Consider the following 17,948-nt stretch of genomic DNA (forward strand, 5'->3'; position numbering starts at 1 on the left):
TCACGCTGGTCTGACCATTCGTGGCCGCTCTGCAGGACGCTTTGGATGACGCAGACTGGGCCATGTTCAGGTGTAGCTCCGAGGACGCCAACGTGTTCACAGAAGCAGTGATGGGATTCATCGGAAACTAGCGGATGACACGGTAGAGAAAACAGTCATCAGGACGCTTCCCAACCAGAAGCCGTGGGTAAACCGTGGGTAAACTATCCACGACTCTCTGAGATCCCGCCCGCAGCCTATAACACGGGATAGTGTTACGAGCCTCCCGCTTGTCTAGGGGCACGCAAGGCTGTAACAAATAAAGTCTACAAAACAAAAAAACGCCGGACGGTCACATCAATCCCTGATCCAGAAAAGCACAAACGCAGTCTTGAATAAATATCTTTCATTTATTTAAGAACAGATGAATAACAGAGGAAGCAAATCTTCAGGAGAGGGCAAGGCCAACATAATAAACAAACTACATTGAAAAAATATAAATAACCTACTCAAACGAAAATAAATAAATAACAGAGTCTTACCTTAGATATTTAATCTCTCCCTGAAACAGTCTACAGTCCCCTCGTGTTTCAAACAGTCCATCATTGTTCCTGTGCCGAGAAACCTCTTGCCTCTTGCCTGAATGATTACCGCGCAGTTCTGACGACGGTAGAGATGATGAAGTGCTTTGAGAGACTCGTCAGAGACTTCATCACCGCATCACTACCGGACACACTCGACCCACTACACCGCCCCACCGCCAGAACCGGCCCACGGAGGATGCCATCACACACCTCCTCCACACAACCACGAGCCACCTGGATTTTAGAAAAGGGAACTATGTGAAATTGCTGTTCGTGGACTATAGTTCAGCGCTCAACACCATAGTTCCCTCCACACTCACCTCGGTTGGAGGTCCTGGGACTCAGCCCATCCCCGCGTCACTGGATCACCAACTTCCTGACCGACAGACCACAAGCCGTGACGGATGGGAAAACACACCTCATCCTCCCTCACTCTCAGCACTGGAGCCCTCAGGGGTTGTGTTCTGAGCCCCCTGTTGTACTCGCTGTACACACATGACTGTGTGGCCACTACAAACTCCATCACCATCATTAAATTTGCTGACGACACTGTCGTGGTGGGCCTGATATCCAACAACGATGAGATGGTCTACCTTCAGGAGAACAATCTGCTCCTGAACGTCAGAAAAACAAAGGAGTTAATAGTGGACTTCAGCACGAAGCAGGTGCGCTCTTACCATCCCATCATGATCAAAGGGGACCCCGTGGAGAGTGGACAGTTTTCGGTACCTGGGTGTTCACATCACGCAGGACCTGTCTTGGTCCTGTCACATCAACACCCTGGTGAAGAAGGCCCGGCAGCGTCTATACCATCTGAGGCGCTTAAGGGACTTCAGACTCCCATCTCAGGTGCTCAGGAACTTTTACACCTGCACCATTGAGAGTGTCCTGACGGGAAACATCACCTCCTGGTTCGGGAACAGCACCATGCAGGACAGGCGAGCCCTTCAGAGGGTGGTGCGGTCAGCTGAGCGCACCACCCGCACTGACCTCCCTGTGCTGCAGCACATCTACAACAAGCGGTGCTGTACCAGGGCCAGGAAGATCGTGGAAGACCTCGGCCATCCCAACAATGGACTCTTCTTTCTGTTGCGTTAAGGAAAGCGCTTTCGTTCCCTGAAGGCAAACACAGAGAGAATGAGGAGGAGCTTCTTCCCGCAGGCCATTCGGAGTCTGAACCAGAGAACACCCAGCGCCTAATCACCGGGATTCCCATGTTCACCCCTCTTTCCCCAGATACCCACTTACAACTGGACAATTACACTGGACAATACTCCACTAGTCACTTTACATTGGACATTCACACAGCCACTTTATATTTTATACTTTATTTTATTTTTACCTTTTATACTTTGTACACTTCTTCGTATATATATATTTTTTATATTTTATATTTTTCGTTTTCTATTCCGACGCTGGAAGGTTGTAAAAAACATTTCACTGCATGTCGTACCATGTATGTATGTGTATGTGACAAATCAAATTTGAATTTGAATTTTTGAAGTGCCTTGATGCTGTCCGCCTTTTTCTCTGTGCTGTTCACGCTGGTGGAGGTGTTGAGTGCCTTTTCTTTCAGCAAAGCTACATCGCTTTCCAACTTCAGCAGCCTTCGAGCGGTGTTACTCAGTTTTAGCTCCAAGTCCAACGCATTTTAAACAAAAGAGTCACAAATTGCTTCAAAGATCAAGTCCAAATTACTAATGACTAAAGAATGGCTAAAACGGTCCCCTTTGGAACCAATGGCTAGAAATGTAGACTTACGGAGACCAGCAGGTCTTGCGCTCCCTTGATGTCAGCGCTGGCCTGTTTCAGAGCCTCGGTCACTGAACTCTGGGCGCGCTCAGCCTGCTGCAAGGCCTCCTTCACCATCTCAGAGGTGTCTTTCACATCCGTCGCCTCCTTTCTGTGAAAACCAGACAATATACAAACATTTACATTCATTTCCAGTTATTATTGTCATTTGACTGCACAGACACTACATTTTACTTTACTATTCTCCTGTTTGATACTCTTAAGTGCTTTGACACAATCTGTATTGTTAAAAGCGCTATATAAATACAGTTAACAATGAACTGGTCAGTAGGTGGCAATGCTACCACATTCCACAGATATGGTACATTTTAGTGAAGTGCTTCTCAACCAGAATCCCACTCAAAATTGCTCATTCCAAAAATAGTTTTTCCTTCACGTCAGATTTTTCTACTAAATGTTTTTGCTTTCGACAATTATTTGTACGACAAAGAAGTCTTGTACTACGCCTTAATTAAAAATGCTATAAAGACATGATTTCTATTTTCCTCTGATACTTTTTGTTCCAGTCAATTTTCACATTTTAATGATTTAGAAAACATTATTTCATGCCTATTTTTGTTTATAAATACCTGAAGGCAAATACATATCTATAAATAGATGTACTCCCGACAGCCGCAGATTCTCTCTCTCTCTCTTTCTGTCCTTCTTTTATTCCTTTCTTTACTCTTTCTTTCTTCAGGGAAACTGACAGAATTAAACTGACCGTACATAAAGAGCGAGAGATATGTTGCCATATAATATTCTCCATAAACTCTTGCACAATGACTTCCTCACAACACTCACACATGCATCAAAAACAGAATTGTGATAAACTCCAAAACAATTGCCTGATATTAACACAAAAATATCAGAATTCAGAGGAATTTAGTCATTTCTTCAGCTCTGGAATGGGATTCGTGCTGTAAAGGCTTTTAACAAGTGGGTTTAATGAGGGTTTAACAAGTCAGGGATAAGGTTACCTTTCTGATCTTCTTTGTGAGGCCAGCATCGTCACATTTATTAATTCAAGTGTTTTAAAAGAAACCTTAACACTTACACAGCTTACTGCTAAATGAGCAAATAATGTCAGATCATTTCAAACCTGCTGTTTTTTTCTATTTGTATTTCACACACACTCAAAAATGAAGGTACAAAAGCTGTCACTGGGCGGTGCGTTTTTAAAAATACACTTTTGTACCTATTAGGTTGTCACACGTGTGGACTCTTTTGTTGTTGTTTTGTCTTCTCCCATGTGTTCAGTGTCACCTACTTTCTATTAATTGTCTAACTGTGTCTTGTTAATTTAGTCAATTCCTGTGTGTATTTAAGTTCCAGTTTGCTTCTGTTTAATCGTCAGTTCTCGCTCTTTAATGCGTGTGGTCCTTTTTGTCCTGCCTGCTTGCAGCTATATTGCTATTTTGTTCGTTTTTAGAGGATTAAAACTGTTTTAGTTTATTTTTCTCATTGAGTGCTCCTTCTCGCAAACCACACCGTGACATAGGCTCAAATATGTACCTTTACGAACTAATATGTACCTTTTAAGCTACCAAAATGGACCCTTTAGGTACAAACATGTCCCTTTAAAAAAATCTACCGCCCAGTGACAGCTTTTGTACCTTTATTTCCAAGAGTGTATTTGCACTAAAAGGTATAATATACAGTATTATCATAATTCACTGTGTTCCTGTCATAATCCTTAGAAATAGCAGAATGTATCGCTTAAAGTGCAACATAACAAACAAATACACACATTAACCCTCTGTCCACTAAAAGACACTGCAATCATCTGCAAACGTACAGGCTTTATTCAAATATATTTACACTAAATGTATAATTGAAATTACATTTCATTATATGACCAAATTAATTTACAAAACCACAAGCTGGTTTTAGACAGCACAGACTCCTTTTGCAAACCAACTAAAAATCTATTACATCTAAACATGAATAAATATGAATTATATGTACAATTTAGTGTCTAGTGCCTCGGTCTGTTCCTCTTATTTACACAATGTCCCATTTCTCCCTTTTTCTCTCTACTCTCATTCTGAAAAACACGCTTTAGCTAAAAAACCCCAATCTCTATCTGATCTCAGGCTCTGGTTTCTGCTGGTGCTGTGTGTTCAGCTCCTCCAGGATCCACACAGAGCCCCTCACCGGACTGAAGGTGACCAGGAAGCAGTTCTCCGCACTTCCTGTGTCACTCCTGCTCTCCCTATACAAACAGTCGAAAAGCATTGATCTAGACTGATCCCAACGACACAATCCAGCCGTGACTCTGCTGTGATTCAGAAAGTGTGTGTCACTGGCCTTACACCTGTTCAGTTTAACCAGGGGTGGCTCTCAATGTCCTCTAAACTGGGCCGGTCTGATGCCGATGCACTGAGACACCAGCGAATCAGCTGACGGCACTCTGTTACACACAACACAGTCTTCAGCAACACAAAAGCACACGCTTCACCTGGATCTGGACGTGACGCCTGTCTCTTGCCTGTAGACAGCTCTCTAGGGAAGGTCAGCCTGCTTTTGGAGGTGACCCTGCGTGCTCCTCTGAAGGGGAAACAGCCGCACAGGATGCTGTAGAGCGTCACCCCGACCGACCAAACCGTGGCCGGTCCTGCGTGATAGCGGTGCTGCCGAAACCACTCAGGAGGGGCGATTCAAGAGTGCCTGAGAGACACAACAAGACCACAAACGTCCGATCAAAATCTTCCCTTTGCTGTTCACAAACGCATCACTGCAGTGAGATCAAAGCAACCTGCAAAGTGTCGGTAGGCCGAGTCTTGCAGCAGATCTCCACAGCCGAAGTCCAGCAGCTTGATGTCGTGTGACTCAGTGGAGATCAGCAGGTTCTCCGGTTTGACGTCCCGGTGCAGGACTCCGCGGCTCGCAGTGTTTCAGCGCCGTGATCAGCTGCAGCAGGACTTTCTTGGCCAGAGTCTCTCCAGACATCCGTTCTCCTCGCAGAAACTCTGGAGATCTTGGCAAGGAACGGGGCGCTCCAGGATCATGGTGTAGCGTCTGCGATGGTCGAACCACTCCAGCAGCTGCAGGACGTTTGGGCAGGCAGGAGCCGAATTGACCAGGGTCATCAACGCCACCTCCAGCGGCAGCAGACCCTGACCTTCCTGCAGAGACCAAAGATCCGTTACATCCAGAGCTGAATGCAGATTCACAACAGATTCACCTTCAACTCACCACTTTCAGCTTCTCAGGCGTCCTGCTTTTGCAAACGTACTTGATGGCAACCTGTGAACAGATCAACCGCAGGGAAATCACGCCTTCACTGATATCGCCAACTCTAAAAGCTGTTTGAAGGAGGCAGGGAAGGAAACGTCTTACTGGCAGTCTGTCGGACCTGCGTATCCCAGCATGCACCGAGCCGATCCACCTCGGCCCAGCAATGGGCCCTTGGCATACGCTTCTGAAACGCACAAGAACATGTATAAACAGAACATTTTCTATTAATAACTGAGTCATGACATCTTTGATAATCCTGACCTCTGCGGGAGCGCTTGGCTGGTCTTGTGTTGGAGGTGGACGGCCCTTCATCCTCCCGGCCGCCGCTCTGCCGCTTCCTCTTCCTGTGAGGCTGATCTGTGGACACAGAAACAGCCAGGTCAGAAGGCAGAGGCGCGATGTATCCTGGTAGCTCTTGGCTCAGGGGCTGCTCTGGGTCACGATCACCAGAGCCTCGTCTCCCATCCTCCTGAGCAGCCGTCTGAGAGATAGCAGCGCTCCTGGATCTGGAGCGGCCCGAGGCTGAAATATTACACACTTACAATACTTCATACTGTTTTATTAACAGTCAATAATCAAAACCTTATTTAGCACAGTTTATCTGTCACGTGGAACAAGACACGCATCACTTAACTTCAATATAACAGGTTGCACAAGCTGTCAAACAATGCACATACCAATAATAAATATCCTAAAATAATCCATTAAAAAACATACCTCGTCTTTCGTCCGAGTGAGCCATTGACGACTTCCTCCAAACTCCAAATAGGGAGAAAAAAAAAGAAAATGTATAAAATAAAATGAAATACAATAACAATACAAGACACAACTGCAGTAATAAGTTTAGTTATAGAACAAATAACAGTTTAAAACTCTTCTCCAAGAAAATCCGCTGATCTCCGTCTGAAATAAAAGTCTTCTTCTCGGAATCCTCCGATGAGCTTCAGAAAGCAACAAGATCTGATCAGAAAATACTCAAATGTCTCCTCGTCTCACAACCAACAGATAGCGATGGGTTCGAGTGTTTATATATTCAGGCGGAACTCATAACACACGTCGCTATAGCAACTAAGACGCGAATCACGCCGCGCTTACGTCAGTTCCGCATCGCTCGTACATCTCAGCACGAGTTGAATATTTATGCAATTATTCATTTCTTTTTAAATTAAATTTTTATAATAGATTTCATTTTAATTATTTAACTGTTTTAAAAACAGCTTTAAATGACAATTCAAGGAGTTTCATTTGCAAGATTTCATACAACAGTTCAATAAACGACGCTGATATTAAATGACTTACATTGTATGACTGCAACACTTTTTCATGATTTCGCTCTGCTTCGTCAAAGAAAATAGTTTTAAATGAGTTTGGTTTATGCATGAATGTGCGTTTTTAAACGAACGAGTCAATGATTCAGTTAGACACTCATTAAGAACAGACTCCTGAATGAATCAGTCTTTTGAACGAATCATTTGAACTATGATTCGCTGTTTTAGTTTCAATTGTAAAATACTATTTCAGATTTGAGTTATTTTAATACTTCTATATATAAATAAATATATATATATATATATATAAAAAAACTTGTTTAGATTTGTTGTCATTTTTCCAGCCAAAATATTCAAAAAAATCTTAAATTAGAGGGATTTTCAAGACTGACAGACTTTTCAAGAAAAATCTCTCACTTAATTTTGACTCACTTTTTCTTAAAAGGAAGCAATAATTATAGTATATATTTTTATTTTTCTATTTTTATTTTTGCTGTGTTGCACATTTTATATTTTGTATATTGTACATAATTCTCTTTATATCTGTCTTGTCTTGTTATCGTGTTGCACTGTAGAGTTTTTGTCACTAAAACAAATTCCTCGTATGTGCAAACATACCTGGCAATAAAGTGATTCTGATTCTGATTCTGATCATTTTGATTTCTAGATATTTTTTTCCGGAAACGTATGTAAGAAAAGCATATTTTGCAGTTCGGCAACAAAAACAAAATTGGTCATAAAATTGAAAAACAGAAGGGGAAGGACTAAAAAGGAAGTCCAGCTATTCTTGTCTGGTGACCATCTGTTAAAAATGAGCATAAATTATATTATTATTTGGTAAGCTATTGTCACTTTTAATATGGGGTGTAAGCTGTTTTGTCTGTCATTACAAATGTCCCTATAGTGAAGTTTGCTGATATGATCAAACCAGTGTGCTTTAAAAAATAAATAAAATAAACTGAGCTGCATTAAAACACAATGGAGCTCAGCAAGAGTTTTCTGCTTGTAATTATGGAAATTGCTTGATTTATTGACTTGTCTCTAAGGATCCTCGCTCTTACAATACTAAACACAATGAAAATGAATTGACTTTTGAAAGACACAGAGACCTTGTTTATGTCTGTGTTGTGGTTTGTGATGGTGACCCCCGAGACCTTTTGTACGCTGCCATCTAGTGGTCGTTTTATGTTGTTGACATTTTTGCGGTTGATATTCATTTTAGTAGAGTTGCATAATGTATTGTTGGAAATTAGCACAAATGAATATAGAGCCAATTCATTTATTTATTTATTTAAAAGTTTTTGCCATAAAACAACATATATTGACATTTGTATTTCATATTAAAATCAGTCTACAGTAAAATGTACTACAGATTCACTCAGAAACTGCATTTGTTGTAACGACTTGTGGATGTAGCTTCGAAATAATTCTATTAAGATACATTGGGTATTAACATAGCCTGTTTTCGTTGTCCTATAGGCTTTCTAAATTTCTAAATCATTAACATTCCATTTTAAAATGAACAATATCATAAATTCATTTACATGAACCTATAACACGCATATATTCTTTATTCTCACATTTACTGAACTTCTAGAACATAGAAGGATACTCTATTTTATTTAATTTTTCCCTGGTGCTTCTTACATGGCTGAATAAATTCAAATGTAATATAAGTTGAGATTAAAATACATCTGCAGTATAAAGGAAACACAAATTAGGGCTTAGCGTCTTTCCATTAACATCAAACAGTAAACGCGCAAGTGTTTAGGGGTCATTATTTAAGACAAATAATTCGAAAAAGGTATTGCAGCATAAAAGCAAACTTCAAAAACCTGTTCTAAAATTATGTTTTTACTATAGGTAAATGTTGTACGGTACGGGTATGTCCTATAGAGTACAGATAAGTTTTGTAGCATACAGGTAAGGTTTGTTGACTAAAGGTAAGTGTAAGGGTCCCCCTTTTCCTGCAGAACGGAGTCCAGAGGCCCTGGTCGAAGGTCAATGCGTGTTCGCTCTGCGTCTCGTTAAAAATCACTAATATTTATTCATCTTTTGGTTTTCCAATTATAGTACTGACCTTATACATAATTTTATCTGACTCCAATCTTTCGTGATTTTATACATATTTATTTAAATGTAACTGCTGATCCCTCTAGTTGTGATTAAATTTGGATCATTAATTAACTATAATATTTCCTAGTTTCGACTTATCGTTCGTTAGGAGTCTGGGTCGCTTAGAGACCTTGTTTGGCCAGAACAGACTCACGACACATCTGGGCTAGTCCAGGTCTTAGTCAGAGGCTACCCTGTAGATCACTTACCTTAATGCAGCCATCTCCTCAATAGACTCAAAAAGAGTAATTTTTTATGCGTTCCCTAAGTAATAGCATGCTAAGTCAGTTTGGTCACCAGAAGTCAAGATCTCAAAAAGTCAAGACCTCAGAAGTCACTAACATACTAGAAAAGTTATTTCAGACAACATTATAAGTTAACCAAGATTAACATTTATTTTGCCAGTTTCCAAATTGGTATAATTGATAAACATTTGCACAACTGATAAGCAGTACAAAAATAACACAAAACAAAATAAAACAAACTTAAAAGATCAGTATACCTGGGGGGTATTTCAGAAAGCAGGTTATGTGACATACCTGGGTATGTTTAAGGGTAAGTTCTTCGATAACCTCAACTTTCGGTTCCAAAAACGGAGGTAACTTTCTGGGTATGTAACCATACCAACTAACTCTCTGAAGATAACCTGCTCGGGAGCAGGTTATGTTTCAGAGTAACTTCGTTTCAGAAGGTTGGTGAGCATGGCGTGCCCTTTTGAGGAGGATCCTGTGGACGTAGAAGCACAAATTATACGAGGTTTTTTTCGTTGGGAGAGGGTTATAAGACCACGTATTGACGTTTTTGCATACCCTAATGAATATTTGAAAGAGCGTTATTGTTTTTCAAAAGGTTCCTTAGTTTATTTAACACGTCTTTTAAAACCGCATATCGCAAATTTGACAAACCGCTGTTCTGCGCTTAGCACAGAAAACATTCTGTGCATAGCACTTCGGTTTTTTGCGTCTGGCCATTTTTTGTACAGTGTGGGCGATTCGGAGCATGCGTTTGAAGCATTTTGGAGTGACTCCGGTGATCCACCACAGGTTAAACATACGTGAGAGTTCCTCGCACTCGGGTCCCGTTTGAGAATGTCCTGCTTCCCGATCCCGTTGGGCCTGGGTGCGGATGCGTTCAAGGCCCGTTTAAAACATCCAGACACTTCCTCTGCCGTAATTGTTCCAGCCAAGTGCCCGTTGCTTGCCAGGCCAAAGGACACGAAGGATTAGGCCGCTATGTCCTCCCAAAGCCCACGGTACATGCCCTATACCGCTTCCAGTTCTAGCGGGCAATTGGAAGAGCACATGCCGTCGAGAAGCTCGGCAGCAGGCTGTATCTGGTCCCTGTTGTATTTGAGCTGACAGACGTGGTAGGTGTGCTGCCTCGCCCAACCAGTGGTCTGCCGGCGTGGTCTGACCGCCTCCCCGTGACAGCCGGACCTCGGTCCTGGCGGTTGCCCTCTTAAGGGCTGGGAAGCACCCTCCCCAAGGGCTCTTAAGACTCCTACCTGCGAGAATGCAGAACTCCCCTCAGGTGGCACGGGATGGCTGCTGCCTTCCTTGGATGTGGTAGCTGTTTCTCAGGCTCCCTCTCTGGAATCAAACCCTGATTCCCAGTCATCCATGGTCACCATGGTAGGCGCCTGATGTACCATCGAAAGTTGATAGGGCAGAAACTCGAATAATCCGTTGCCCCTGCGGAAGGGCGAGCGATTGGGCCAAGGTTATCTAGAGTCACCAAAGGGGTCTGAGAGGACGGATCCCCCCGGGAGGCCCGGATGGGTTTTGACAGGAGGGGACTTCAAACCCTAGGTCCCAAAGGCCTGCTGGGTACCCGCTGGGGGGCAAAGCTTTTTGTCTCTCCTATCGTAGTTGTGCAAGGGGCCCCGGCATGGCAGGTCCGAGGACCTTACTAAACCATCCAATCGGTAGTAGCAACAGACGGTGTGTACAAAGGGCAGGGACTTAATCAATGTGAGCTTATGACCCGTGCTTACTGGGAATTCCTCTTTAATGGGAAATAGTTTCAATCCCCAGTCCCGATCACAAACAGGGGTTAATTTCATTTTCTGGTAAACCCGAAGATCAACAGGAAATTCAGATGCTCAGAGATACGGGAGCCGATTACTAATTTTTGGTCAAAAATGCGTTACCCTTGTCAGACCAGTCATTTTGTGGGTCGAGTATTCTAGTCCAAGGGATTGAAATGGGGTTCATAAAGGCACCCTTACACCCAAATAAATTTGCAGTGTGAGTTAGTTACCAGTTTTGTGTCAGTCAGGACTGAATCTTACTTCTGGCAAATGACAAGCAGAGTCAAGAAGTTTGAAATTAGACAGTAATTCTATAAATTTACCTGTGTCTCGTTCTCAGATTATCGCTGCGCAGAAAGAAGATGGGTCTTTGGTGAAATGTTTCCATTCTGCTGTCTCTCAAAAGGCTAGCAAGGGAAAAGTTGCTTATTTTGTGGAGAACGGCTTGTTAATGCACAAATGGTACTCCAATACTGAAACTGACGCTGACTGGAATGTAATGTATCAGATTGTGATTCCTTCTGCTTATTGTCAGCATGTCTTGTGTCTAGCGCACGATCATGTATTGTCAGGACATCTTGGTGTCACAAAAACTTTAACTTCTTAGTTACCGGTCATTGGTTCCTGTCACCTGTCAATCTTTATCAGTGCTGACGTCACACATTCTGCAGTCTCCAACCACCTCAGATAAAAGAGCTTGCCAGACCACCCACAAGCCCCCCATTTTGTTGCCGCTACTTGCTGTGTTATCATTGTGTATTGCGTTTGTTTTGATGTTTGTTACTTGCCACCGTTTGTATTGTATTTTTCGTTCCCTTTCCTTTCATACTGTAAGTCATCATGCGTTATGTGTTATGAAGCCGGGGAGAAGTGGACAGGTAAGAACGTCACGTGACATACACTACAACACGTAGGAATCTTCCTTGTACAGTACATTAGGTTAGGGGTACGGGTCACCCCATGTACTCTTGTTGGCTAAGCGAGTGTAGTTAGTTAGGGCGTCTCAGACGCTGAAGACATTTTCTTTTCATATAGTTTTATTGGTAGATAGTTTAGGGGAAATTAAGTAGCTGGAGACTGTTTTTGAATTATTTTCTTTGCTTTAGGACTGCCCTCGTCTATATATCTTTTCTTTTTTGTTCTGTCACATCTACATTTTATGTATTTAAAAATCACCAACAAAATTGTTTACACACTGTATGCGCGTTTTTTAATGTCTGTCTTTTTAAATGTCATACCCCAGTACCCTTGACCTACGTGGGGTCATAACATTTTTGAGAGCTCATCCGGCTCCGTCTGGCAGTTGCTGGCAGAAATGTACTCCTCCCCCTTGAAACATATAAACTTCAAACTAGCATGTTTTAGGTGGGATCCTGAATTTCCTTAGTTGTCTCAGGTGGTATAGACATTGCCTGTTTTTTGTCACCTGTATCTGTGTGTGCTGAGCCCAGGTTAAGTCCTCAGACTACTCCTAGGTACTTGACTCTACTTTTTCTCTCTTTGTCTCTGATCAGTAGTGGAGTGTAGTTTCACTGTCCTCTCCTAAAGTCAACTACCATTTCCTTGCTTTTGCTGACATTCGGAGAGAGGCGGTTTGACTCACAACTTGTTGTCACCTTCTCCACCTCATCAAGATAAGCTGCCTCGTTGTTGTTGGATATGAGGTCCAGTAAAACTGTATCATCCGCAAACTTGATGATGGAGGTGGAATTGTGAGAGAAGACACAGTCATGTGTATAAAGATAGTACAGTAGAGGGCTTAGGACACCTTAGGAGCACCTGTACTCAGAGTGATGATGTTGGACATTGTCTGCCCAACCTTCACAACCTGGGGTCTGTGCAAGAGAAAGTTCAGAACCCAGTCAGAGAGGAAGGAATTCAGACCAAGGTTCCTGAGTTTGGATGCCAGTCTTTAAGGGTCAATGGTGTTGAAGGCTGAGCTATAGTCTATAAACAACAGCCTGATGTAGTTTCCAGGTTTACTGACATGGGTGAGAGTGGAGTACAGAATGTGAGTGTCCTCTGTGGATCTGTTGGGACAGAATGCAAACTGTAGCGGGTCTATGTTGTCCAGGATGGAAGAGCAGATGTTGTTTTTAATGAGCCTCTCGAAGACATCTAAAAGACATCTAAAAGTGCTGATCGTCCTTAATCCATTCCACATGCGTCGGGAGTCGTTCAGTTGGAAGTGAGTCTCCACTCGACTCTCACCACGCGTCAGGGAGAATGTAGCAGGCTGCTTTATAATCACTCATGTCTCCCGACATGAGCCCAGCTGTACGCGTTTTCACCGCTGTTCGGATGGTACTATCACACATGGCTTCTGGTTGGAGAAAGTCTTTATTGTGATGGTGTGTGTAACTTCATCAACTAGTGTACTGATAAGGATAACGGCTTCCGCAAACTTGCTGACGTCAGCAGAGCTAGAGCGGCCTTATATTTTGGTAAATATAACAGTCTCCAAACGAATGAAGAACTTTTCCCCCGACGACAGATCTTGACGTAAGCCCACACTCGCACCATGTGCGACACCTTTTTTCCTCATTACGTGACTCACACCACAATGTAACATTAAGCTCAACAGTCATTGGGTTGCGTTAGCATACCTACATTAAACACACTTTTCTATTGGACACAACCCGAACACAACTATTTTGGTTATTTGCTATTTTTCCTAAATAAATTTTTTAAATACATTAATACTTGGTATTATTTCTTGGGGTCCCTACATCAGTATGGATGACATTTGCATTACAGTGCAGAATGTGTTTTGAGAATGAGAATGTGTTTAAACTTTTGCTGAAAAGTCTAAGTGAGATCTTGTCACCAAGCCAGCAGAGGGAGCTCTTACCACTGGATGATCACTCCCTCTGCTGCTACTTCCTGTTGTGGGACTATAAATACTATAGCAGGCCCCTCACCTGCAGGTTGTATTGTTGGATTGTCTGATTGTTGTTTCTAGTTTTCCTTGTGTTTCCAGAGTCATAGATTCTATGGTTTTGACCCTGCCTGTCTTTTGATACTTTGATTGTTTGCTGCCTGACCCGACCTCTGCCTGTTTTTGGATTCTGTTGTTGCCTTGCCTCTTACACTCCTGTTTGCTGTGATTTGACGCCTGCCTGCTTTGACCATGCCTTTGTTTAATAAAAGCCAGCGAATGGATCCGCACGCCTCAGACCCCTCAATCATGACAGAATACAACCTCACACCAGGATCCAGTGGCTTTTCACCCGATCCATGGCAAGGTAGGCGCCTCCCAATATCTCTACTAACCCTCAAGCAGGGCACCCGAACACTTGAGGACTATACCCAAGAATATCTGGACCTGACTTACCTCTCTGACTTACCGGACTGTTTGCTGATCGAGTTCTTTCATGAGGGAATAAATCAGCCTCTCAAAACGCAACTTGTTCGAGAGGGTCCACGTGGGTCACTTGCACAGTTGCCACGGGTCTGCCAGTCTCCATCGCCGTTGTGGGTGAAGGATCCCTCACTTTACCATCCCGCCTCCGAGTCCCAGACTCCACCTCGGCTTATAGACCCGTAGGCTTCCCCTAGGCTCCTAGCTCTCTTCTCTGCACCGTGTTCCGTCAGTCCACCAGCTCCACAAGGCTCTATCGTCCCTCCAGCTCCACCTTGGTCGGTCTTGACCCTGTCTGTCTTTTGATACTTTGATTGTTTGCTGCCTGACCCGACCTCTGCCTGTTTTTGGATTCAGTTGTTGCCTTGCCTCTTACACTCCTGTTTGCTGTGATTTGACCCCTGCCTGCTTTGACCATGCCTTTGTTTAATAAAAGCCAGCGAATGGATCCACACCCCTCAGACCCCTCAATCATGACAGATCTGCATTAATTGTGTTTTACTATGTGAAATGGTTTAAGGTATTGACAACAGAGTGCACAATTAGCTAATTGAGGACAGGCAACTGGAAACAGCCAGTGGGTTTTAGTGTTTTAGCAATTCAGAAAAACTATAAAAATACATTTAGAACACAATTTGCTAACATCTCTGAAACATATCTATTGTAGCGTATCATAGTTTAATGTGACACTGTAACTACACATAACAAGAGGGTAAACAAGGGTATATGTTTGCATAATAGTTAAGAAAAATATTGAAGAACATTTTTTTCAAACCACATACACACCAACAGCTATCAAAAACATAAATGATACAATAAATATACATGTGTTGTGTATTATGATATTTATATGTTAACATGGAAGCAGCTGGAAACAGGTAATCTAGTTTTTAACAGTATTGCACTTTGACCAAATCATCCACATGCTCTAGTAATCTCCATAATCTTACATAAAGAAACATTAGCGCATATTATAGCATATTCTTAAGCAACAGTAAAATTTTAGATTTATTCTACAACTATTACTATCAGTAGTGTAAGAGATATGGTGTAATAATACCCAGTACCTAGTGTAAAAATATACTGCATCATATATTTTGTTATTACAATAAGCCTGTTGTAATTCATTATATTGTTACATAATGCATACCACATAACATCATGCATACCACATAATCTTAGTATATTTCATAACTAAGGTGTAACTACAGGTGTAACAGTATAAATACTTTTCATTTTCCTTGTCATTGCTTCCTTATCCTCCTCAACTTTTCACATAGTTTCCATTTACCTACACGTATGTACAGCTGTACATTTTCAGTAAGTGTGTCATGCATACCATGTAATTTCAGAATAGGTGTCCTTTAGTTATAAAATATAAATGCTCTATAATTTCACAGGTTATTACCCCCTTATTACCCAAGCATTACGTATTGTACGCATTACGTAAGTAGGTACTATGGAGGTACTCTGCTGATACAAAATATGTACTCTGTAAATTCTGTGTAATGCATTGTGGGTTGTAAGATAAAAAGTTACCTGAGAATGTATTTAGAATTTTGCTGAAAAGTCAGAGATCTGCAAATTGTGTTTTACCATGTGAAATGGTTTAAGGTATTGAAAACAGACTGCACAATTAGCTAATTGAGGTCAGGCAACTGAGAACTTTGTTCAACCAATGGGTTTTAGTATTTAGCAATTCAGAAAAACTAATTATTAGATAGACAGATAAATAGACAGATAGATAGATACATGTTATTTGATTGCAGTATGCTTACTTAAATCAAATATTAAGGCTTTTCTCTTTGGATTTGCTTTTTCATTTGAAACTAGGGTTAATATGTAAACTCTTCACTAACTAGCCAATGAAGATGCCCAAAAGAACGTTGCACTTTGATAAACCCTTAGATTTGCTGAGTCACTGATTACATAGAGTGGTCCTGCAAGCCTGGACCAAGAGTCCACCTGACATTGTTACAGAGTTTAGATCATTACACTGACAAGCCCTAAACCAAAGCTTCCTTAACTGCCATTATACTTATTTGAATTATCAGTGGATATAATTAAAAAGAATGGAAATGAAAAGGTATCCAAATGATGGGTGTTGTGAGAGATTACATTTAGATGTCTCTGTTGATGAACGCACCCCTCAGCATGGGATATTAGAACTTCTTAAGAAACTGAGGCCAGAGTGGAATCCAGAAGATATTCAGATCAAGGCAAGTTTACCATTAAACTTAAATACATTTTATCTTTTGAAATCAGGTTTTTGGGTATATTCTATTATATATAATTTCTGTTGAAGATGAAAATAAAAGATGGGCTATTGATGCTTTTATCCAAACCGACTTGACATTGCTTTCAACATAAACATATGATCAGTTTATACATTGCCTGGGAATCATGCTGTTGCTTCTGTCATGTTCCATTTAATCCACTGAATTAGTGTGTCACTGCATTGTTATAAAACACTCTACATAACTTTTATAAGAATGGTTTCAATTAGCATCAAAAACACTCTTTGTAAAGTTCGCTTTACAAAGCAGGAATCGATTTTTGAATTCTTTATTGTCAGGTGCACAGAGAAATGTATTTAATGCGTAATATAAATGATAAATGTCCACAGTAATTCTTGCACAATTAAAGAAAAATACATATAGTCATGCATTCTGGTTACAGGGTCTAAACCGATCACAGTCCAAAATGTCCACTTGTATTTACTGGTTAAACATAAATAAGACACTGGTTGAAACTGAACTTATTTTTCTAAACAAACAGATTACAAATCACTTGCAGCTATTCACATACTATACAATTCAAATTCACACACTATGGAAATCTGTCTCAATTTTTAGACTAGTCACATCTTGATTTTGCCTAATTACCTGTTTCCTGATCACCTGCATGTCTTGAATGTCTCTTGAATTTGTCCTTTACTCCTTGCGCTGGACTTTTGTGGATTTAATGTTTATTTCATTTATGTAACAACTCCCAATAATAGCAAAGTCACATAAGCAAACAAACGATTCAGTCATTTTCATGTGCACAAACTGTGTATTATACAATCACTAAAGTGTATTACTTCATTATTCCACCACATAAGCAGAGGCCGCAGTTCATAACTGATAACCCTCCAAATAGTTTGTGCAGATCCCTCTTAGTTAGATAATTGCTTTTCAATTAAAAAATAAATATGCGCATAATGTAGTTATTAAAATAAATTTTCTCTTATTTGTTGTAAATAAATAAAACCAAATTTGCTTATGACTTTCCGAATGTCATTTGCGTGATAAATCTGTATTTTGAATAATAACGTATTATTACTGCTTGCCTGTTGCATGACATGAATATATATTTAGAAGGTTGTTTTTTTAGAACATACAACAACTGAGAAGGAACTGAACATAAAAAAAATTATAGAATAAAAAGAAAAAAAAATTCCAGGTCCAGACGCAAACAGTCTCATGAAGGTGATCCACAAGATGCTCTGGTAGCAGCTCAGTGTTTTACATCTATGTCAGAAAAAGGTCAGTTTACATCCAAATGTTGCAGAATATAAACTGCATAACATTAGTGTCTGT

The 17,948-nt window shown here is 41.1% G+C and overlaps 1 protein-coding gene across 2 annotated transcripts in view; it reads left to right on the plus strand.

Annotated features, from left to right (window-relative positions):
* The first annotated feature begins 16,313 nt into the window (after window positions 1-16,313).
* Window positions 16,314-17,948, plus strand: part of zgc:113516 (uncharacterized protein LOC541449 homolog) — a 46,523-nt gene continuing 44,888 nt past the window's right edge. Inside the window, exon 1 of one of the 2 annotated variants that reach the window (XM_043234512.1) lies at window positions 16,314-16,586. In XM_043234512.1, coding sequence (XP_043090447.1) covers window positions 16,440-16,586 — 147 coding nt within the window. In that variant the 5' untranslated portion in view covers window positions 16,314-16,439. The remainder of the gene's footprint in view (window positions 16,587-17,948) is intronic. The other variant, XM_043234511.1, reaches the window with a different exon arrangement.

The sequence above is a fragment of the Puntigrus tetrazona genome, unplaced genomic scaffold, assembly GCF_018831695.1.
Source record: "Puntigrus tetrazona isolate hp1 unplaced genomic scaffold, ASM1883169v1 S000001140, whole genome shotgun sequence".
Classification (NCBI taxonomy): domain Eukaryota; kingdom Metazoa; phylum Chordata; class Actinopteri; order Cypriniformes; family Cyprinidae; genus Puntigrus; species Puntigrus tetrazona.